The 24,451-nt window shown below is 37.5% G+C and overlaps 1 protein-coding gene across 4 annotated transcripts in view; it reads right to left on the bottom strand.

The window, feature by feature from the left end:
• LOC126370040 (tyrosine-protein kinase Fer) overlaps window positions 1-24,451 on the bottom strand; it is a 52,946-nt gene that overhangs the window by 9,024 nt on the left and 19,471 nt on the right. For 3 of the 4 annotated variants that reach the window (XM_050014674.1, XM_050014677.1, XM_050014678.1), the window contains 5 exons: window positions 5,077-5,179; window positions 3,463-3,664; window positions 1,919-2,056; window positions 1,167-1,424; window positions 159-369 (listed from right to left, as the gene is read on the bottom strand). In XM_050014674.1, the coding sequence (XP_049870631.1) occupies window positions 159-369; window positions 1,167-1,424; window positions 1,919-2,056; window positions 3,463-3,664; window positions 5,077-5,179 (912 nt within the window). The remainder of the gene's footprint in view (window positions 1-158; window positions 370-1,166; window positions 1,425-1,918; window positions 2,057-3,462; window positions 3,665-5,076; window positions 5,180-24,451) is intronic. The other variant, XM_050014676.1, reaches the window with a different exon arrangement.

The raw sequence follows: 24,451 nt of genomic DNA, 5'->3' as shown, positions 1-24,451 counted from the left end.
TTTTCTGTTTTACGGTGAATCTATAATAAGTAAGACCAATATCTGTACCTTATGCGAATTGGCGGTCTATCTCCTTAGATGCAACCTCCCAACTCTGGGGTGTTTACTGTCAAAACACCACATCCACACACATCCATCCACATCCTGTACATCCGTACCTGGTGATCAGGCGAGCTGCCATCGAGACTGTCCACCCCAACAGTCTCGGCAGACAGGTCGGGGCAGCCGCTGGGCGCCTCCTCGCAGCCCAGCTCCGCCAGGGCCGCACGAATCATCTCCGCTTGTTTGGCGCACTTGCGCTCCGCTATCCTCAGCTCCAACAGTTTGATCGGCTCCGACGTTGTTACTGGGATCGGCGGCGGTGAATGCCTGGGGAGAAGGGGGAAGTTATTACGATGCAAATGTACACTTGAGCGTTAACTTTGACCATCGAAGTAGTTGTAAAACTCTAGATAATAACAGCGTAACATAAGGTAGTCAGAAGTACATCCATCGTAAGATAAACTAGTATCCACACATCACCGAGCTTTCTGTCAAACCAACGTGATAGGCGGTGAGCCGTATCGCCGTGTATAAAGGCCGAGCCAACTCATTGGTGCAAGTCCGGTACCGGGATTCGAACATTTTTTTTTTTTTGACGTGAGTTATTGTAGATTTGCCGCAGATGGCATTAACTACTTGGCCGGACAAATGGGGAGCGCTGAAGCCTCTCACCCGGTAGATTCGAACCGGCTAGGATAGTTAGTATAATTAAAATGAATCCAACAATTTATCTCATCTTTCTCTCACTACACAGCTTTGAGGGATGATTCAGACCATGATTCTGAGTCGATATCAAGTGGAATTTTCCCTCGGTATTCGTTTCGATATCAGTAACACCTATACCTACTTGTACCTTTACATACTTGTACGGGGTGTAAGTGACATCGTAAGAATACTGAGAGGGATGATTTAGCTCATTATTCTGAGTTAATATCAAGTGGAATTTTCCATTGCAAAAGTATAGATCTAAAAATAATTTTAAAAAACTAAAAAAAAAATATGAAATTTGCGATATGAAAATATGATAGTAACTCAGAATCATGGTCTGAATTATCCACTAACATCTTGTATGCGTGCAGCATACTACGACCACAGGCGTAGTAATGTATACGTAGACATCTCACCTGTCAATCCCATTCACCCCATTCGTGAGTCCAGTATTATTGTTTTTGCAGACGCCATTGCCAATAATCTCAGGCCCCTGCAACGCCGACTGCTTCTCCCGGTTGTCAGCCAACGAAGCCTCCAGCTCAGTCAACTTCTCCTTCAACCACTCGACCGTCAGGTTGTCAACCGTTAGCTGGTTGGGTTGCAGCTTGCCGCTCGTGTCCTCGACGAGGCTCTCGTCGAAGATAAATGACACTGGTGTTGAGGGGGGGGATCTGAAATAATTAACGGATTGTTTTGTTTAATTTGTTTGAAGGTTTTTGCTGGTGGTACTGTGTTTTAGGAATGGGTAAATCCCTTGGTTAATAGGCTAGTTTCCAACTAGTCAAATCAATTACTTTTTACTAAACGTCAAAATACAAAATTACTACGGAATTTGTATGAAAAAGCACGCACTGTGACGTCATAGAAAAACGTGATAAAATGTCGTAAACGACAAAAATAATAATAAAAATATATATTAATTAATTAATTATTAATTTATTAAAATTAATTATTTTTATTGTTTTTTATTAAAATTCATAAATAAGTTAAATAGAAAAAAGATAATATTTTTCGTTAGTTTTAGATCTAAACATTCAGCTACGGTTTCTTATAGAATAATTTCTCTTAAATTCTGAAAGAGAGTCTATGTTTATTCTTATGTTAAGGGCCCATTTCGATAAGCGATTGTAAATTATACTTCAAATGTTGTCTACATTATACTTACTTGTACTTCTCTATAAACTCTTTGTATTCTTCTTGTGGTTTCAAATTCTGCACTGCCGACTCCATTTTGGTCTGTATGTCCTTAAACTTATCCGTACTGTAGTCACATCGCTGCACCACTTCTAGTAGAATCCCCTTCCTGTTAACAATAAACACCAAAATAGGATAAATTTTAATGGAAATATACCTTTATTACCACCAACCCGCAGTGAAGCAGCGTGCTGGAGTATGCTCCGTACCCCCTTCGGTTGATTGAGGGAAGGCCTGTGCCCAGCAGTGGGACGTATATACGCTGTTTATGTTTATGTATAAGTACCTTTATTCAATATACGAAAAACTGTAAATTTTGTCCGAAATTATTCGAATGAGTCACACACGGGATTCTCAGAACCTGTGCGCGTGCATTTAAAATAGTTGTCCCATACTGTCTGTAGAGAAGTTGTTAATTACCTGACTGCGAAGCAAGAGGAGGGTTATTTAGGCTCTTATAATATCATGTCAGAAACTGTTTCGTAAGTGATCTGAGTCATAATTTCTTTACCGCAATGTGTATAGGGGATTTAATAGGTCGGTATTAAAATATAACTATGGATTTTTGTTTTTATAGCACTCACGTGCTTAAGGAATAATCGAAAAAATCTGACTGGCACGGGACTTGAACCCGCAGCCCTTGTCAACCTGGGAGGAGTGTCTTAACCATTACACCACCGGGTCCTCCTCCTGTCCATACGAAATTCTTCGATCTGTATATAACTTTTCTGTACCTATAGTCAACGATAGAAAACAAAACTTCCACCGATTTTGTAGATAGAATCTATTGTCCTTGAGGCTTTTACTTGTACTTCCAAATAATCGATTTTACTACTTACGTATTTTTCACAAAGCGTCAAGTTACTTCGAACGGAAAATGAGTTTCTATTTTTAGTGCTTAGGTAACACAGATTTAATTTCCGTAAAGCGATAGGTAATTGTAACCGTGCCAAATAAGGCTCAAGTAAAGGTAATAAGGTAAATGTTCCTACGCGCCGTGACGTGACCTCTTTAGCCTGCGATAAGCGGTTGTATAACGATTTATTTAGCTTTCTAGACTAGAGACTACATTTGTTTATATACAGGGTGTTAGTGACATTGTAATAAAAACTTTAAGGGATGTTTCAGACCATGATTCTGGCTGGACAGGTACAGTTGTAACACATAGATGTGGTTGCGCGATACCAAAGAAACAATGAATAACGTTGAAAGTTTTGTGCATATTTCGGTCCTACTGGTTATAAGAAGAACTCTCTATAATAAGAACCCTACCTACCTACCAATAAAACTTATATCAGGATGTCTAGTCAACCAACACCTTAGGATCATTTTGAAGAGCAACCTCTTTGCCTTTGTGCTGTTTTGTTTTTGTGTGTGGCGTCTTTTTATTATTATAAATAGAATATAAATTGTTCGTTAACAATTTCTATTATTATGAAACAAATTATAAATTTTGTTATTATAAAACAGTTCCCCGATTAAAAATAATGGTCAAAAATTGTCACCGTAACTTACCAAGAGGTGTGCGTAGCTTCGCCCTGCCGCCTCTGCTGGTCGAACAAAGCGGGCAGCGCCGCTGTCCGCAGCGCCCTCTCGCACTCCGTGGCCTCCGCCAGGAGGAGCACGTACTCATTGTGCGCCCGGTGCAGCCTCCGACACGCCTTGCCATACTTATCACGCGTCTCGTCCAACTTGCGCCCGCCGCGGCCTGTTGGACCTGGAATTACAGGTGTTGAAACCTGAGTATTGCCTTCAAAGTCATCTCTAACACTTTCAGGGACCTAACATAACATAAGCTCACGACATCCTAATCCTAAGAAGGGCTAAGTACCCACACCTCACCGAGCTTTCTATCAAGACCAATAATAGGTAGTGGCGATGGTGACCTTCAGGTACACAGACAACCGAAACCATGGGTTGTTGACCGTTAATTTATAATATCATGACACTTGGAATCGGGACGTGGCCTGTCGAGATTGTGTCCTTAGAAGGCGCGAGTACAGTCGCAGTTAAGATTATAGGGACATTAAGCCAAGTTGCAATCGATTACCAAAACGATAGTGACAGTTTTCTTGAATGTGATAAAAGTATATACGCATAGGATTGGATTGCGTAGAGCAACACGGGCCTCCGAGGTCCACATAAGGTGAAATGTCAATCCCATAATATTCTTATCACTGGTATACAAAGGGTGTTGTGTCAAGTGAGCGTTGCTCTATGCTTGTAAAGGTATCACATAGAGCAACACGGACCTCCGTCTTTGAGGTAAGTATCATGAAAAAATGAGTTCATGCGTCACCGATAAGTTTACCAAATATTTAAACATCATAACTCCGGAACAGACAGAGCAGAGATAACGATAACTTTTTGAATATAAAACTAATATTATTAAGCGGGTCTCGCCCGGTGTTCGTACATGCTTTTTTGGAGTGACTTATTGGCAGGTTTGTCTCAAATGCCATTGACTACTTGGCCGGATCATGCAACAGGTACATGCATGTCATTCCTTACCTATTTCTTATCACTTATCTATACAGGGTGTCAGTGACTTCGTAACGAAAACTTTGAGGGATGATTCTGAGTTGATATCAAGTGGAATGTTCCGTCGCAAAAGTATGGATCGGAAAATAAAATATTTTATTTTTTTATTTTTGTGTTTTTACACAAACATTTTCATGATTTTTTTGACAGGAAATTCCACTTGATATCAACTCAGAATCATGGTCTGAATCATCCCCCTTAGTATTCGTTACGGTGTCACTAACACCCATACCTACTTGTATGGCTACCGTATGTACTTGTACGGGGTGTAAGTGACATCGTAACGAATACTGAGAGGGATGAGAGGAGTTAATATCACGTGGAATTTTTCATCGCAAAAGTATAGAATTGAAAATAATTTTAAAAACTAAAAAAATACATGAATTTTGCGACGGAAAGTTCCACTTGATATTAACCCAGTATCATGGTCTGAATCATCCCCCTGAGTATTCATTAAGATGTCACTAACACCCTGTATAGACAACTCTGCCTACCCCACAAGAAGCACTTAACAACAACAACGTCTACCGCTACTGCTCTACTGGTACCAGGCAAGCATAAAGCAGTAGGAATGAGGTGCCAACTTACACTTACATTTAAGGTAGTTCTCCTCGAACTTGGTCCTCATCTGCTTGTACGACTCCAGGCACTTCTGATACTCGCTCTGCTTCCTCGCCACCTCCTCTGATAACTGTGGACAAGGGAAACATAAATTTATAATCGCTATCATAGAATGAAGAATGAAACTACGTATGGACCGGTAACTAGTGTTTGTGACTTTATAGTGTATGATTATTATGTAATAATTATTTTATTAAAAAGGAAGAAAGGGGCGCGTTACAGGGACTGTAACCTGAAACCTGACAGAGGGCAACAGTAACTGTCAGTACTATTCAGTCCTAGTACGGCTTTGAAATAGACTTCTCTGGGCGCCATCCCACTCGCGTCAGATAGAGTACTGCGGGGCAGAAGGCAAGAGGGAAACCACTGCACTATTTTTCCCTACAAAGTAGCATGGAGAATGCTTCACCGACAAGAGCGTGGCTCTTAAATTAGTGATGATGATTATTTTATTAATCTGTGACATTACATATTGTTATTGCAGTTGTGGCATCAAAGATTTTAATATACTTACTTCTAATTATTATTTGTGTTTCTCTGATTATTAAACACATCTAGAGGGGTAGACTACAGCGGATTTTGTTAATAATTTAAGATCGTATAATTACCTACACTTATTTTATAATATATTTTGACTTTGGCTTTATATTGGACTGATTGTCCGAAAAGTAAGGTGATCCCGTGCTTCGGAAGGCACGCTAAGCCGTTGGTCCCGGGCTACTAGCCCAAACACCTCCACTAACCCGCAGTGGAGCAATGGAGTAGTCTATTTCAAAGCCGTACTAGGACTCCTGTCGTCCGCCTTTGAATAATACTGACAGTCACTGCTGCCCTGTCAGGTTTCAGGTTACAGTCCCTGTAACGCGCCCCCTCCGGTTGATTGAGGGGAGGCCTGTGCCCTGCAGTGGGACGTGTATAGGCTGTTTATGTTATGTATGTTATATTGGGCGCCTACCACACCCCCACTGGGTCTTACTTTAGTGTTAAAGGACCGTAAGGCGGTAAGGAGCTCTTGGCTCTTTCCACCCCATTACGGATTACGGGCGTGAATTCATGTATGTATAAAAACCCCACCACCCACATGCAGCGTAGTGTGGGAGTAAACAAATCATAAGCAAAATGTATTTAAATTTATTCCGTTCGCTTTATTAGATCCGAGCACCACCTAGTATGGGCCCTGCGTCACTAACGCCAGCTGTTTTACCGATGTGTGTGCAATACAGTATATGTAATAGAGTATAATGCTCTGTCTGAGAGTCACAAATACTACATACTTATGAGCTGTAGGTATGTTTTCCATAAATAAATAAAATAAATCATAAAACTCGTACAAAATAATAATAAGTAATAAATAAAATTATATTATTCAGGAAAAAAGGTATATTACAATTTTTTTATGTAAGTTTACAACTTTCTTACACAATATCATGATTCTTACACTAGGCAAAGCCTGTATCGTAAGAATGATGATCATTACGTTTGTATTAACAACAGGTTAGTAGATACTATCTAAGTCTCTGCTCTGGACAAAAATGGAGAACAACTATAGTTAACATAAAAAACAAACTTCAGCATATAAATCATTTCTAACAATGATTTTCTTCATCCGAAAGTTATGGTAAGTATAAGTAGTTAAGATTTATAAATTGAACGATCGACTAAAATAGTTGATATCTCTCTCTCTATTTAAGAGCTGCGCTCTTGTCGGTGGAGTAATCCCGTTGTCAAGAACCATATTACTTATTTTTCCCATTTTCATTACTCCATAGATAGGGCGTGTAGTTGATGTATTCTTAAGAATTTGTATTACGCACTAAAGTATAATAGTTTATGGCGTTATTCGTTTGTGTTCCATCTAAATCAATAACAACCACTTGTATCGGACCACATCGACTTAAGAAAGTTTCCCACGGCCGTCTACGTCTGTTAATTAAATAAATAGTTCACAATACCACTTACAATCTCCCAGAACATTAAGAGGACGATTACAGTTGTAATTCTATATTAATTATAATGTATTACAATTGTAATTTTCCCCATTCGCTAGTTTACGTCTCAATTCCGATGACAGCACAATAAAGTCCGATTGTTATATTAGATGTCTATCATCATTATCTATATCAAATTATCAATGCTATTTAATCTTTATTGCTTATTTAACGGGTTATTTATGTAGGTATAATTAATAAATTCAATGCAAATGGGTATTTGACGCCTACCTTATTCTATTAAAATAAGACTCCTGACAATAAGTGGATAATTAAACATTTTTGTACAAATATGTGACCATATAGTATAGTCAATTTTTATTGATCCCTCTCACGCACTCTACAACCCAAAGGGGTTGCGTAAGGGGGATAGCTTATTTAATAAACAAATAAGTACATAATCTTACCAAAGCCACGGAATACATAACACTATAATTTAAAGCTTAAAATATATGTAGCTATCAAAAACTAGACTATACGGCAAAGATCATCCAAAAAGATAACTATGTACCTACCAAATATTTACTAAAAAGAAAATTTAAAAACATTTGACATTCGATTCGAACAAAGCAATACCGGCAATAGGCAATTAAGTACCTAGAATGGATAGGTAGGTAATGTATGTCATTATCAGATCTTCCTACAACGACACAATGAAACCGCAAGATATTTATGTATGTTAATTAGGCGATGTAAGCTCAGTACCGGTAGGTATACGGTCTTTGACTGCTAGCCTTCGAGCGCCGGAAGCCAGACGCATTGCGATCCCATGTTACATCGACATTTGGCAATCACTGCCTTGACAACTATTTCACTTTACAACTTCTGGTTCATTAACACTAACATTCAACACAAAAGTCAAAAGAACTAAGCAATTGTTTTTCGGGGATTTTATCATCTTTATTCGTAAGAAGTTGTTGATTTATTCTACGTTTTGCTGAACTGCAAAGATGTTCGTTTCAGTTATATTATACGCCTGTTTTACGCTAAATTAGATCTATTTCAGATTTGCTTTGATCAAGCGTTTTTAATCCATGTTAGAACAGTTAGATATGGAACATTAATTAGCAAACGTTATCCTCGTGAGTTCTTTGATTCCTTGCCAACTTTTCTATTGCGTGGCTGCAACATGTGTTCTGTTTTCACAGAACGATTTCTTACTAAATAAAGGTTAGGTACGTCAAGTTAATGGTGAGTAAATATTTTGAAATCAAAGCCAAAACATTGTTTCCAAGTTTTGCAAAGCTATTCAAAGCTCATCAGTGAATCATCTAGTCTTAATCCTAATGGCTTGCGGGAAACATTATATTAGGCACTCGTATACAAAGGTGAATCAAAAATGCCGTTATAATGACAGAGCTTTATCTCTTGAATGATTTCAATTGCCTCACTAATCTATCATTAGTTGCTAATCATGGAAGCACGTGGTCCAACACTTAATCTTTATTTAACACCAGCAACGATGCTATATTTAAAAAAAGACGCAAAACGAAACTAAAACAAAAGCATCCGGTCAAAAAGTGATGCACGTTTGCGAAGGAAGTATTGATAAATAAACTGTAAAAACGCGTACCTACGCCGGATTAAATCTGAGTTTATAATAAACAGTTTTCAGATAAGCCTCATAAAATAAGGCAAACAAGATAATGCACAGAGATAGACAAAGATTGCAGTAAAACGGGACTTAACAATAGCGCGATTAACACGCGCAAATAATGTTAAGTAAGTATTATTATTTTCTATCTCATCTACACTAGGTACTTACTTATTGTTTTCTCTTTTACGCACATTGCCATTTGAAGTAACCTATAATGAAACAGAGCGATAGATTTTTAGCGTAGAATAATTTTCTTATTCATCCAATTTAGGGACGGATCGATGTCCGTTTTAACTTTCCTTTTTATTACGGGATACCATAACATATTAAAAATATATATTATATACAACGCTTTAAATACATTTCCTGTCCAATATTGCATTACTTACTATATTATTTTCTTAATTGATTGAAACTTCAAATGCAAAATGCTTTCACCTCATACAGTGACCTCTTTTAAAATCCATAAATCTTTTTGGTTTTTATTACTCGACATGTAATCGAGATTTCAAATGGCTTTTAGCAGATCATAAAATTCTAATTGCCTGTGCCAAAACTACATCGGAATCAGTAATACAGCAAATTCAAGATGAGTTTTGACCTCCGAACTCGGAACATAAACGGTTTAGTGCGAACAAAACTCATTAAAATATAATGACGTCCTTTAAACGCAGCCGGTTTATTGTACAAGCAATAGCAAAAGCAACGATCGGGACCAGTGATGTACCGTTCCCGAGAATGTTCGCGTTATAAAAACTCTTTAATAGTAAGGATACTGGCTGTTTTTCTTTTTCAAATTGTTCTTTCTTGTACTCTCATCTATTTGCATAAAGGTTAGGTGATAAAGCTCTTTTTACATAACTTTTGCGTCTTTTTAATGCCGGGGACGTTCCCAAAGTGCAAACGTTCTCGGAAACGGCACATCACTGATCAAGACAGTAATAGACCTTGAAAAAATATGAAAAGTACTAATTTATAACATAACAAGCCCCTGCTCGAAAAAATCATTATACTTACGACGAACAAACTCAATATTTCTACTGCGCCTTCATCATCATGATCAGCTACTTCTTTTGCAGATAGACAACATAGTGATAATCTCTATCAATGTATTTATTAACTTGACCGCTATTTGTACCGACAACGGTAAGTAATATGGCGAATCTCGACCATCACGCGACACCCACACCGTTACCGAGACAATGGCCGAGAGTACGGGATCTCCATCATGATTGTCATGCTAATGGTCATCTACCACATCTTGATCACTCTCGCCTATATAAATTGTTGAAAGTGGAAAATTAGTAGGTACTTTATGTATTTTTTTTTTTTTTTGTATCAAAATCAAAGTACGTCATAGTCATATCAGTGATTTTAAAACCAGCAAATCTGTTGTCGAATTGTAAAATATAAAATGCTAAAAAAAATACGATACTCGTGTATAATAATTATTCAACGGAGTTATTACATGTTAAGAAAAATAAACGTATAACGTAGGTGGTAGGTACCTACTAACTTTATTATGTCGTTCCTTTTGAACGCCGATACTTTCAATATCTTGCGCACCGACTTTAAGTATTTATCGTTTCCAGGATTTAATTAAACAATGCAGTAGTAAATGTCAAGTATAAAACTTCATAACGACGTAAAATTGTAAAAAAAGAAAAGCAGAACAAAAGGTCCTAGTGGCGAGCCCTGTGGTAGACCGCTAACGACACGAAGTTCGACGACTCATTCACTCTCGCTCTCACTCGTATTTACTTGTATTTGTAAACTATCGCTATCTCCATCACACTTGACTCCCTTCAGACATGCAAAATAATAATATTTATATGAGGTATCCCATGTTTCACAAAGTCGAAGGCTTTGATTAAAACTACTTGTTCAACTCTGAAGCTCAATTTAATATCTTCCTGACGACAATAAAACGAATCATTGAACAAAGATAAATATGTTGACTGTTAATGATTATTTTATAATAAAACTAAGAAGAAAATTAAGTAAAGATTAATTTATTATAAGGAAACGTTTTCGCGATTTGATTAAATCCAAGATAACCGAGAAGAGAAAGCTTTCGTGCAATCTTATTAATGCATTATGCAAGTCTCAAACCGGTCTAGATGTTGAGTCTACAGTTTATATTAATCAAACACTGTGTATTAGTCAAAGCCCTAAAGCCACGCATATATCAGTTGAGTATCAAAATCACCATTTTGGTATTACAACTAGGAAGACACCGAATATAAAATAAAAAATGCCTGCTGCCTCTAAAAAACTATAAGCAGTATGTATATATCTACATAATTTCATAATAACATATCATCCAAATGAGATAATCAAATAAAAATAAACATTACGTTTATAAGCACACAGACTGATGATAGTAAACAAATACAATAAATCAATGGACAGTTACAATCTAATAGTTCTTAATTGTTCTAGTAGTTATTTCCCCTTTCGTATTGTCATATTCTCAGAAATATAGTATAATAGTTAAATTGTCGCTGGCGATTAGAAACATTCAACATAATATACAACTATTTTATATCGATAGACAAATTATAAATTTCAAGGTTAAGACTAATAATAAAGATTACAATATGTTTTTACGACCTACACCGGCCTTTAGATTAAAGTATCATATTAATAAGACTAATAGAATATGCTTTTAGTAAACATTTGAAAAAGACAAATCTGTATAAAGTTCCTAAGAATCTTGAGATGTTATTCGTTGGAAAGTGTAGGTTGGTTATTTATAAACAGACAATCTATTGTCATCGGTGACCCACATACTGGTAGAAGCGACATCGGTCGCATGCCATACCATACACCACTATGCACTGCCAGGGTTGGCTGAAGTACAAACTTCATTAGACTAATAAAAACGTGTCGTGAAGTGAAGCAAAATTAGATTTAAATACTATCAATTCACGACTTTCGGTGAATAATTCCACGGATCCTAAAATATGTACTCGTACATTGTCGGTAATTTTACCCCATATAGTAAAATGCCAATAAATTGTACTCAACAACGGTTAAACGAGGAAGATTGTTAAAATGTTCATGGCAAAGAATATTGTTATAAAATTTGCATCTCTGGATGCATCAGCCCTATTTCAATATCTTTTAGTTCTCATTGAAACCATATTCGACACGTCACCGGTTGAATCGCAAACTGATGTCATGGAACGAAATCCTAACGACTTTAAACTTGTTTTAGATAATAAAACGAATTGAAAATTACTTTTGGCAGCTCTCGAGGCTTCCACAAAGGTTCACTCATAGTCGACTACTATAAACTCGGCTAGTTAAAAGAACAAAGTAGCTTCAAAATCATTTTATGTCTCCACTTGCTTGTGTCGACCTAGTCATATTCTATTTTCCACGGTTTACATGTACTTACCTACCTACCCATGTGTCACGTCGCGTAATATAATTTATTTCAGAGAAACATTCCCAAAAATGATATCATTTAGTAACAAACTCGATTAAAGGGCACTAACAAATAACGGTATATTACCTATATATGTGCAACTACTTATTAAGACCTAACCGTTTGCAAACATTGGGAACGCCAAGACGTTCTCGCAGAAAAATAAATAAATAATACAGTCAAGAATTTTCAAAGTAGGCCAAGAGCTTAATACATGAATAGATTTCATGACGTGATGCGTTTAATATACAATGCACGACCCAAGATTACGAGATATTCAAAGACTTAAATATCAAATAATATGACTCTTGAGGAGGCAATACGTGTTCTCTTAAATAAAATATAAAGTCAACGAACTGGCGGCGACTGGCGACATAAAATTGATTACTTTTGCAACTGCCTTGATAGACAGGATCTAGCTAACGGTATAATTGTGTAATGTCTAAAGTTGTTTTAGGTATGACTTTTACTTAAAACCAACAAGCAATGCAGCATGTGCAATGAAATATATTTTCAAGTAAACACTTGTATAATGTTAACCCTTGAGTATGTTCTGAATACAAGATGTATTTTTATTTGCGGGTTTTCCTTCCTTTTATATGCTTAAACTCTTGATTTCCTATGTTTAGTTCAAGTACATTATTTGTATGATTCACCTTATTACTTTAGAAGTATAGTCAACAATTGAAAATATTTTGTTTCAAAACAATCTAAGTACAGAAAAATATAATTTATCTTATGTTCCAAGAACTTAAGGATTCATATGACACGCCCCGTGAGAACGTCCTTACAGCAATCCACACAGCTAATTCAGCATTCTTTGATGGACAGTTTAAAGTAACTGCAGGCAACAATAGTGTTTATGAATTGAGTGATGTCGTTAACCTGCGTGGTGGTCTGGCCAGGCGAGTCGAGGCAACTTTGAACAGTGCCGCTACTGCAGAGAAAGCTATTTTCTCGGAAAACGACGGACATTCAGTCCTCTTTGTGACACCGGTTTGTAAATATACTGACATCAATACTCACGCCGACAGATTGAACGTTATTACAAAAGATTTAAATCAACACAATGAACTAAATAACGACTACTCATCTAATTACAAGAAATGTAACTTGTCTGTCTGTTTGTCATAGCATACATACTTATTCCGAATTTAAGGTGTGGTCAACCGTCATTCTTGTCATGTGTGTTTAACCTATTTAAAACAGGAAAATGTTAAATATGATTATGACTATTTATAATACGTAAATAATACACAAAGGATGTTCAGCAGACTAAACGAAGGGTCACAATCACTAGACCAGAAACCTTCACAACGAATAGTTTTGCGTTGTTACCGTTTTTTTTTTTATATATATGTTACCGTTTTCTACATTGTCCCACATTTGGAAACATTTTTATATGTAAATATGACAGAGACTAGTAGGTGATATATAAGTTACAATATTTTACAAAAAAATAAGAATTACCCAACGTAGAATAGCCCGAAAGACTACAGCGACTGTTTAAAGATCATTGTGATTGTCACCAATAGGAATAAGTAAAGATTCATTAATGAAATATCTCCTCCAACAAATGTCATAGCAGGAAAATGCAATAGCAGCTGCTTGTCAACAGGAACGCGAACCTCGGTTCAGAACGAGACCTGCGGGTAACATTTTAATTGGAATGGTGAGTCACCGGGACCGGGACAGGCTGTTGGACGTGTTATGTGTATGTACCCGTCAATGGAATCGCCTGGACGCCTGGAGCGAGTGACGTGGCACCTCACACATTCCACTCACGTACACCCGGCTAGCGAATATTCAACACCATAATCTTGCATATCCTCTGCATTGCTGTACGCTGAAGTAATCATAATTAAGCAACTCTGACGCGTGGATTAAAAAAAAACAATTTTATCCCTTGATTGCACGGCAAGCGAAGCATGGAAAATCAAAACCTTAAGATTGATGAAGTCAATACCATTAATGATACTCTCGGGAGTCACGTCCCAGCCGTTAATTCATTTCCTTATACGAGTTTGCTAATAAGTGTCTCGAGAACTCACGGCCCTTGAAAGCTTTCGTCATCGAGGTCAACCAACTGCAGACAAATTCACAGTTGTGACAGTTTTATCAACGGAGATTGGACGTAACTGAACAACTATTTCAACTATACGGTCCTAGATGATCAATTGACCTCAAACGAAAATCTCAAACGATTGTAGAGCAAGTTCGATTACCTAGCACTTTCACTACATAGAATATTTGCAATAAAACAGATAAACTGGTACTAGTAGCTCAGAATCTGATGTATGCGTTTGAAACAAGCTTTTCACTGCAGCTAGCGGTCGTTACTATGTTGGTCAGGAAAACCTGCATACCGGGTGTGGCCGCGGCTTTCTCCAGCCAGCCGGACGCCGGACACGTGCCCAACCCATGACAACTGTGTAATTCAAAGCCAATTTTCCTCTAAACACTCCACAAACATCAACACTGCTTACATTGTCACAAATATACAACTGGCACGATACAATATGTTTTGCTTGTCTAACTAAATACCGTTTATTACCGCGGAAGACATTGGTGCTGACAAACAACAGAAACGTAAAAATAAAACAAGGCTATAAAGATAACGTTAAGTGGAAAACATCACATGTGCTGAAACACATCCACCCAACCTTAGACACTATGTTGAAATTTACAATGTGTCAAGAATTTCAGATTTCTCTAGCATCTTGTAAACAAATAAAACCATGTGTTTGACCAATTCTAAACAATCAAGAGCCTAGATCAACAATGTTGGCCATGTTTTTCGTATCATTCACGCTCAGTTGATAAACCTTGGCATAGCTGGTTTCCTCGGTGTCCATTCACAGGCGCGCGCGCACCCTCGCCGCCTGAGGCCGGTTCCCACGTTCTGGCTGTACGCCAATTAGATGCACCACGCCTTCAAATCCACTGACAGTGCCAATTTTTAAAAACAACCCATTCGATATTCAACTTGTATTTAATTTGAGATAACATGCACTGAAAATGGAATTCCGAAAGTGTGGCCAGTGCCAATGAAATCAAAGGATAATTGGGTGTCATTGACATTTGTGTTATTAAAAAAATACATTCTAATTTCCATCTGGAAATTTAAAATTTACATATTATATTATTTACATATTATTATATTTGTAAGGAGGTAAGAATCCATGAGTACTAAAGAGGATAAAAGAGTTTCTAATAACAGTACATAAAAAAGAAGTTATAGTTTATACTTATAAAACAAAAGAAGGAACCACTCATCAGTTCAAAGACGTTATCATAATTTTGTAGAGCTTATGCAAATCACATTTAAATAGTGTATAATCATTTAGTTGTTTCAGCAACAATTGAATTGCGTAAATGTATTATGGGTAAATAAAAAGTGATGATACCAATAGTTTGAAAACAGACACCCATAACGCTTGGTAAGCGCACAATATTGATTTAGGTGGAACATAAACAGCAGATTATGCGTAAATTATCTGAAGCGTTACGTCATTTAGTAATTGTTTAGTAAACCGACTACGTCATTATGCACCCGTTGTATCTAAAGTTTAAATAAAGATAAACTCTTATGAAAGAAAGAAAGAAAAAATATTTATTTAATACGTAGAACTCTTGCCCAACGATACGGGCGAAGACTTCAACGGTTGCAGTGGCGGAGATGGAAGCCATTGGTACGGCAATATAGGATGGTAGGGGCAAGTCACGGGGACTGTAACCTGGAATCTAACAGAGGGCAGCAGTAACTGTTAGTAATATTCAGAGGCGGAGGACAGGAGTCCTAGTACGGCTTTGAAATAGACTACTCTGGGCGCCATCCCACTCGCGTCAGACAGAGTACTGCGGGACGCAAGGCAAGAGGGAAATCATGCCCTATTTTTCCCTAAAACGTAGCAAGGAGAATGCTACACCGACAAGAGCGTGGCTCTTAGTAATGTGATAAGAAAAGTAAAACAAAATGTCAATAAACACAATATGTTTCTTTAGGAAAATACACGTCACGATACAGAAAAAAAATACAAATAAATTTTTGTGTTAGGTATAAATTCATAACCGTGACTTTAAAAAAGAGTATTTATACCGACTAAGTATTGCTGACAAAGCCAATAATTACATAAAATAACTGAAAGCAAATTTTGCAGTAACAATAATCTACAACGAAACTATTCAAAACTTTTAGGTCTATATACAAGTATACTATGATAACAATTAATGAACATTAAGATTTCAGTCACATGGTAGCCACAGAGTAGGGGGTTCGTAAACAAACAAAATGTTGGGCCGTTGACACAGCATGCCGACACGTCTAATCCTACTTGCTGTGTTATTGCCCTTTTGTGAGCATCTATGGAATATTACACTGTAGGTCTAACTACTGTACCAGAATCAAAGTCTATGTAAGTATTTTAATCAAAACCTATAAGAGATCTTTACTAAAGTTCGCCAATCACAACATTTTTGACCTTTTCGCATCCGGTCCCCGATATCCCCGAAGGAAACGTAAACATCGACATTACTATATAATTGGAGTACTTACAACAGTAAACTAGAAAGTTCTTGGTAGGGCGCGGCGCGTGGTGCTACCAAACCGACTCTATTTGCACAGCTAAGCAAACTTCACGCGTTTGTTGTTATCGTCGACCAGCCATCGATGACCTCTCCTACCTCCTCTGACACTGCAGTTATCATCAAGAAACCAGGTACTTATCGGAAGCATTATGATGGCTCCGACTACACCAGTTGAATTAAGTATATCGAAATATAATAACGACGTTGCGCCAGGCCAAAGAAAACTGTAAAATAATAGCATCATTGTCGATGCCGATATCGAAGTGGGTCGGGTTATTTACCTTACAATTTTACACTTGTACACATGAAAATGACTGCAGCTTTTGTTCTCCAATATCATTTAACAACAACGTTATCGCAAGACAGCAATAAAACCTGCCCGAGTATAATCCCTCTAAAACACCTCCGAGAAACCTCGCTACCAAATCCAACTCAAAATTGTTTGAACAACTAATTAAACTTTGCAGTATGTCAATTGACGTCTTTATGATATTAATAACGTAATGCGTTATTGTAATGTGTAACGTTTGAATTTTCAACAGCTAATTCTAAATCAAGATTATCGACTAACTTTCTTATATTTTATGTAACTTTGTTTAAAATTCTGCACGTTCAACCCACTTTTGAGGCAACCCGCGTAACATTACGCAAAATGGCGAAGCCACTTGTCAAAATTCAAATACAGCCCAGAGGCGGGACTTTTACTTTTAATCGATCAGTATTCAGAAAGTTTAACTTTCCCTCGCTGAGTACAGTGTTCGGAGCCGGACTATCAGCAACCTATGGTTACCCATTGAACCAGCTTTCTTTTACCTAATCATCAAGAAATTGAAATACTTACATAATAATAAATTGCTTGCATATATATGTCAACGTCAGTTAGCGGCAACTAAATCCATACCGAATTTCAAATGGACAAGAGCAGAGTAACAATTTCTAAATATTGTTAAAACTTGAAAAATTACAAAACTGGTCCACCCAAACTTGGAAAAGAAATGGATAACAACAATAAATATACAATAACAACTGTTAAAGTTAACGAAACATGTTGGAGAGCGGCGCCGAGCTTCTAAACTTACGAGTGTACAACAAATAAGTGTGGGGCACACAGACAGGCGCGCGCGCACACAGGCTCGCGCGGTCGTGCACGCCCGCAGCGCCGCCGCCGCCGACACAGGTTTACTCAATGAACTGTACCAGGGATGCGCTCTTTAACAATTTTTTATCTTATCGATTCTTTTTAAGGATACTTGCAAGTATCAGGTACGCCAAAAAATCAAGCCTTTTCTATCTATTAGATCATAGTCATTAGAAACATTTGAAAATATAACTGGAGTGACATATTGAATAAGGTAGACGTCTATTGCTAGCTTTTATATTTCTGTAGGTGCGTCATCTCGTTATAATGTGGCCACGACTAGACACCAGCAGAAGACTTCTTTATGATCACTCCTAATGTCACTCATTTTTATTTTGTCGCTCCAACGTCCACCGCGTCACGAACCAAAATACCCGCGACGATTTATCAAACTCTCGTATCGGTAGACAAGTCTGCGAATATATTATGTAACGTAAAATAAAACAATGAAGGTCAAACGGTGATGACTGACGATCGATAACAATACTTACTCATATTATTGATGGAGAGGAAACGAGATCCGTAATGTGAAAGGATTGTGTGTTGATTTTGATGGGTTATTTTTTGACCCTTGTTGATAGCAGCAGAGCTGGTGCAAGCGAATCGAGATAAACGCTTGAAACATAGGTCTGAATAATGTTGATGGCAAGCACCTGCGCGGAATGAGGTTTGCCTGCCAGTCTGTTGTCATGAACGTTATTGTAATTAATTGTATCTATATCGAGGAGTTCATCATAACCAATCACATCCCTATTCCTGGAGTATAGCGCTAAGTAGGCGGGATCGTTGCACCGGCTAGCGGTGCAGCCTGATGCCCTCTCCCTCGCACATTGCCCACATTTAGCTAAGCCTTTATCCCAGGAACAGGACATTTCGCTGTAGATGCACAATATGATGCACATAATGGTACAAAGCGATTGATCTTCACCGGTGACGAATGGTGATTCAAGGAAATGCTATACTTTACGAGTAGATCGGCGAGCAGAAATCACAGCGATAATTTACATCGTCGACAAGAGCATCTACAACGGGTGGTCTCGCGATTCCTTCGCCCGAGGACGGTATCGGGCTGGCGTTTCTAGTCATAAATACAGGCGCGATAAGTATCGCCTGTGGTGCGGGGAGCGGCGATGGGTGGTCGACGCGAAATTCGGCAGAGCGCTGCCCGCGGGACCGGTTCCGAGAAGGCGCGGGCGCGGCGGCGGCGGCGGCGGCGGCTATTGTGTCTGGCGGCCCTCCATCCTCCGCCACACGCGCCGCTTCATTACCCTCCCTCCGCTCCGCGCCCCACACGTCCTCACGTGCAAGCGTATCAGCTCGTGATGTGTTTATCCTATTGTAGTTCACAACTTGATCTTAATTGATGTTCGTGCACTTATTTACAATTTCAATCATTTCTGTTTGTGTTTGTTTCATTCCATTCACTTGCAACAGCATTGTGTGTTTCTCCGTGTTCGTGTTTTATTGATGTAGCTAAACCGAATCCAGTCACAAATCATCAATTCTACGTTTTAAAAAATTACGTAACTAAAGTTATATTTATGTTAAACAGAACCAGACATCTTGACATGAATATTAATATAGGTAGCACAACTGATTTATAAATACCAGTCTCTTATCTAATACGAAACTGTGTCATATCCTAAGAAAACATTCAACCTTCGTCACAGCTTAACAGGTGATTTAAAAAATAACATAAAAGCGTTTCAAACGGCAACAGTGCCGCCGCTGCGATAATCACAATAGACGAGAAATAATATCATCCACCTAATCTCTTTTTCGTTAGCGGCGCACCATATTTCATTCTGGCAGCCATTGTCAATAAGAGCCGAGGTCAGAGGCAAATAGGAGAAAAGAACGTCTACTTTTGTTTTCTTTTTCCTGCACTCAAACAAAATAAACTCCGGCACAGTTGCTCGAACGCGCCGCCTTTTTAAAATTCGAATCCTAATATCTTTTTTTACTTCCATCTTTTCATTAATATATTACTGGCTGTCAATTTTAGTTTTTTTATCATCGAGTTTGGAGTTTGGACGTGTACCTGAACAGAGTGATCTACCACTTTACGGTGGGAGGGTATTGTGAAGTTCGTGTGAAACGCCATAAAATATAAATAATCGTTGGGTGTCGGAAACTAATGGTTGATTGTATTTAGCAGCTAACCAAAAACCAATTATAAAATATGTCAAGACATATTAGTTATTATTGATTTGTTACATTACTTAACGTAATTTTTTGACAATTGACATTAACTGATAATCTACTAATGCAATATCTACCAATGTGGAAACGTGGAGGTTCATATTATGTAGAGTGATGGAACAAGTAAGAATCCACCTATTCAACATTGAATTTGAAAAGCTAATGAGACAGCAGCGGAATTGCTCATTGTCGGGTACTGGTCATAAAACAGTAGTGACATTGAAGAGTTGACTTCGACGCTCGAGGTTACCCAACCATGAGGAAACGATAGAAAGTCCTTTGGCCGTGATGACTTTTTTATGACAACCCTGATGACAAGGTTCCCACATTCAACGTTTACGACACCGTCGGCGACGATTTAACTTTAAAATAACCGTAAAACAACATAATTACTCCAATATACACACGTTTTGAGGAAAAACTTTCTCTCGGTTGTTAATTCGGTGGAATGACACAAGAACAAACATCTAACCATTAATGGTTGTTGACGTAGTTTTTTCCTAACAGTACTTTATGGTTTTTGAAGACTTTGTTCTCATGTTGCCTTCACTAGTTTAAGAATATCATCTAACGACGGCTCGAACGATCTGTAGCGAACAATAAACACTAACACACCAGCAATATCTTCCAAGAAACGAATGAATGGTGCCGACAAATGGACAAAAATAAAAATTATTTTCGAGACACCAACAAAAAATGAATATCGGGATCGTTTGTAGGCGCCGCGCTGTTCTCATGCATGAATTATAATGCCCACACTATAATTTGACAAAGCTTCTTACAAATAAATGATAATTAGCAAGCATTTAGCAAGTGATTAACAGGCTTCGTTAACATTAATAAAGATGTTCATTGTGAGATAAATGAACGTATCTTGGTGAAGAAAGTAAAACAAAAAACACTTACAACAAAGTCCTTTTTCCTTGCTACCTCAGATTCTTCCCAATCCAATATAAAAATTCCTAAATAAGTATGTACTTAATAAAATCCACAATACGTCTGAGATTAATTCCCTCCGTTGGTAACATTAATCATGATTTGAGCACGACGACACCAATGCTCTCAACTAAGCAATTAGACAATGCCAATCTCGAAGGAAATTGGCAATTGACCCCCAGTTGACATTTAAATTGACGATGCGCCTGAGCATAGCTTCGTAACAAATAGGTATCAGAAAATAGAGCAGGAATTTCTGAAGGTAATCAAGCTTCGCTACATTATGTAATATTAAATATCTACTATACTAAAAGGTTGTCTGGAAGAGATTGCAACTTAGCAATAAGGCCACCTAATACTCTTTCTATTTCTCCTTTGTTTTGTATTTCTTATTTGTGCAATAAAGTATTTGTTTTGTTATGTTGTGAAAGGAAAAAATCTTCAACATTGATATATCAATTTAGTGGAAGTTAAAATACAAAAGGGAGAGACATGGAAAGAAGCTATTTGTCTACACAAAACTCAAATGTAATAATGGAAGTAATAACGAAATGAATCGTTTCATCAGCAGTCACCACACTTGACTGTGATTCAATTTATCTATACTTATAATAAATCTGTAGAGAGGTCAATTCTGTACATTAAATATTTTTTCAAAATAACTATCAGGGGGTGATAAGTGATCGATACTGATGCCAAAAATGCAATCAGTAAAATTTTTGTCTGTCTGTCTGTCTGTCTGTCTGTCTGTCTGTCTGTCTGTCTGTCTGTCTGTATGTTCCTTATAGAAACAAAAACTACTGGACGGATTTTAATGAAACTTGGTACAATTATTCTTCACACTCCTGGACAGGTCATAGTATACTTTTCATCACGCTACAATCAATAGGAGCAGAGTAGTGAAGGGAAATCCTTTTGTATGAAAAATCTAAACCACTCAAGTTAGACGTTTGAAATTTGGCATGCAGGTACCTTAGATACCGTAGAGGTGCACTAAGAAAGGAATTCCCGAAATTCCTACGGGAACGGGAATTAGCGGGAAAATCCTTTTGTATGAAAAATCTAAACCACTCAAGTTAGACTTTTGAAATTTGGCATGCAGGTACCTTAGATAACGTAGAGGTGCACTAAGAAAGGAATTCCCGAAATTCCCACGGGAACGGGAATTAGCGGAAAAATATTTTTGTATGAAAAATCTAAACCATTCAAGTTAGATGTTTGAAATTTGTCATGCTGGTACCTTAGATACCGTAGAGGTGTACTAAGAAAGGAATTCCCGAAATTCCCACGGGAACGGGAATTAGCGGGAAAATCCTTTTGTATGAAAAATCTAAACCACTCAAGTTAGACGTTTGAAATTTGGCATGCAGGTACCATAGGTACCGTAGAGGTGCACTAAGAAAGGAATTCCCAAAATTCTCACGGGAACGGGAATTAGCGGGAAATACCTTTTGTATGAAAAATCTAAACCACTCAAGTTAGACATTTGAAATTTAGCACGCAGATACCTTAGGTACCGTAGAGGTGCACTAAGAAAGGAATTCCCGAAATTCCCACGGGAACGGGAATTAGCGGAAAAATATTTTTGTATGAAAAATCTAAACCATTCAAGTTAGATGTTTGAAATTTGTCATGCTGGTACCTTAGATACCGTAGAGGTGTACTAAGAAAGGAATTCCCGAAATTCTCACGAGAACGGGAATTAGCGGGAAAATCCTTTTGTATGAAAAATCTAAACCATTCAAGTTAGACGTTTGAAATTTGTCATGCAGGTACCTTAGGTACCGTGGAGGTGCACTAAGAAAGGAATTCCCGAAATTCCCACGGGAACGGGAATTAACGGGAAAATCCTTTTGTATGAAAAATCTAAACCATTCAAGTAAGATGTTTAAAATTTGGCACGCAGGTACCTTAGACACCGTAGAGGTGTACTAAGAAAGGAATTCCCGAAATTCCCACGGGAACGGGAATTAGCGGGAAAATCCTTTTGTATGAAAAATCTAAACCACTCAAGTTAGACGTTTGAAATTTGGCATGCAGGTACTTTAGTAAACTTAAAGCTTAGTTGCAACAGGATATTACAAAATTCCCACGGGAACGGTAGTTAGCGGGAAAAAACATTTGTATGAAAAAATCAAATCTAAATAAAAGGAGAAACTGACTGACTCAGTGACTGACATATCAACGCATAGCCTGAACGGCTAAATGTAGGCATTTGAAATTTGGAAGGGACATAGCTTAGGTACCGTAGAGGTGCACTAAGAAAGGAATTCCCGGAATTCCCACGGGAACGGAAATTAGCGGGAAAATCCTTTTGTATGAAAAATCTAAACCGCTTAAGTTAGACGCTTGAAATTTGGCATGCAGGTACCTTAGTTAACTTAAACCTTAGTTGCAACAGGATATTGCAAAATTCCCACGGAAACGGGAGTTAGCGGGAAAAAAACATTTGTATGAAAAAATCGAAACCGCGTAAGATAGATGTTTTCAATTCAATTCAATTAAATTATTTATTGCATTCCATGTAGTACAATGGGGTGTTACATAGGCATAGGAACTAAAACATGGACCCTGTAGGGCACAGCAACGTTGAAGGGAAGAGAGGAAGTGTGTATTAAAATTAAAACTCAATGAACAATCAATTAAAAAAAAATCAATTCAATCAATTGATTCAATCTAGCATGCATGCATACCTTAGTAAATATAAAGTTTATTTTTGGCTGTATTTTGAAAAATGGGAGTTATTGGGAAAAAAATTGTATGAAAAAATCTAAACTGCATAAGTTAGATGCTTGAAATTTGATATGCACTCCCACACACACAAAGATCTCTCTCTTATATAACACGCCACGCGGACGAAGTCGCGGGCAAAAGCTAGTGAGAAATATAATAACACCCACAAAATGTTGATATTCAAATCAATCATGATTCATTTAACCTACGTAGAAATATGACATGACACAGTTAATGCGGTTTATTGTTTTATATACAATCTTAACCTGAAGTAACAGTTTCGCAGTCTGTCTATTGAAAACGAAACATATACTTCCCACGGCATTTAAACAATGAGTAAAATTTCTTATTATATCATAATCTGTTACGCCAAATTTACAATGTAATCGTTGTATGTAAGTAATGTTTAGTTCAATGTTTGTCATATTAGCGTCTTCCTGATTTAGTTTAGGTTTCCTGATTTTGTGCATGTATGCAGGAATGTGTAGAAGTTTCTCCGAAATAAACGTTTTTAATATTATTTATAATGTTTTTTCCCTATCTCGGGATTATGAAGTCCCGGACTTTTGGAAGGTATGCGTGGAACCGACGCTAACACTTAGAGGCTCTTGAAAACATTTTAATCTAAAAGTGATTTAAAACATAATGAAGGAATATATAATTAACGTTTCTGATACTTTAAATAGAATTAAAGTAGTTATTAAAACAAATTATACAGGAGACTATTT

This window comes from Pectinophora gossypiella, chromosome 10, assembly GCF_024362695.1.
Source record: "Pectinophora gossypiella chromosome 10, ilPecGoss1.1, whole genome shotgun sequence".
Classification (NCBI taxonomy): domain Eukaryota; kingdom Metazoa; phylum Arthropoda; class Insecta; order Lepidoptera; family Gelechiidae; genus Pectinophora; species Pectinophora gossypiella.
The sequence above is the reverse complement of the archived record's forward strand: the minus strand, read 5'-3'. Positions and strand labels throughout refer to the sequence as shown.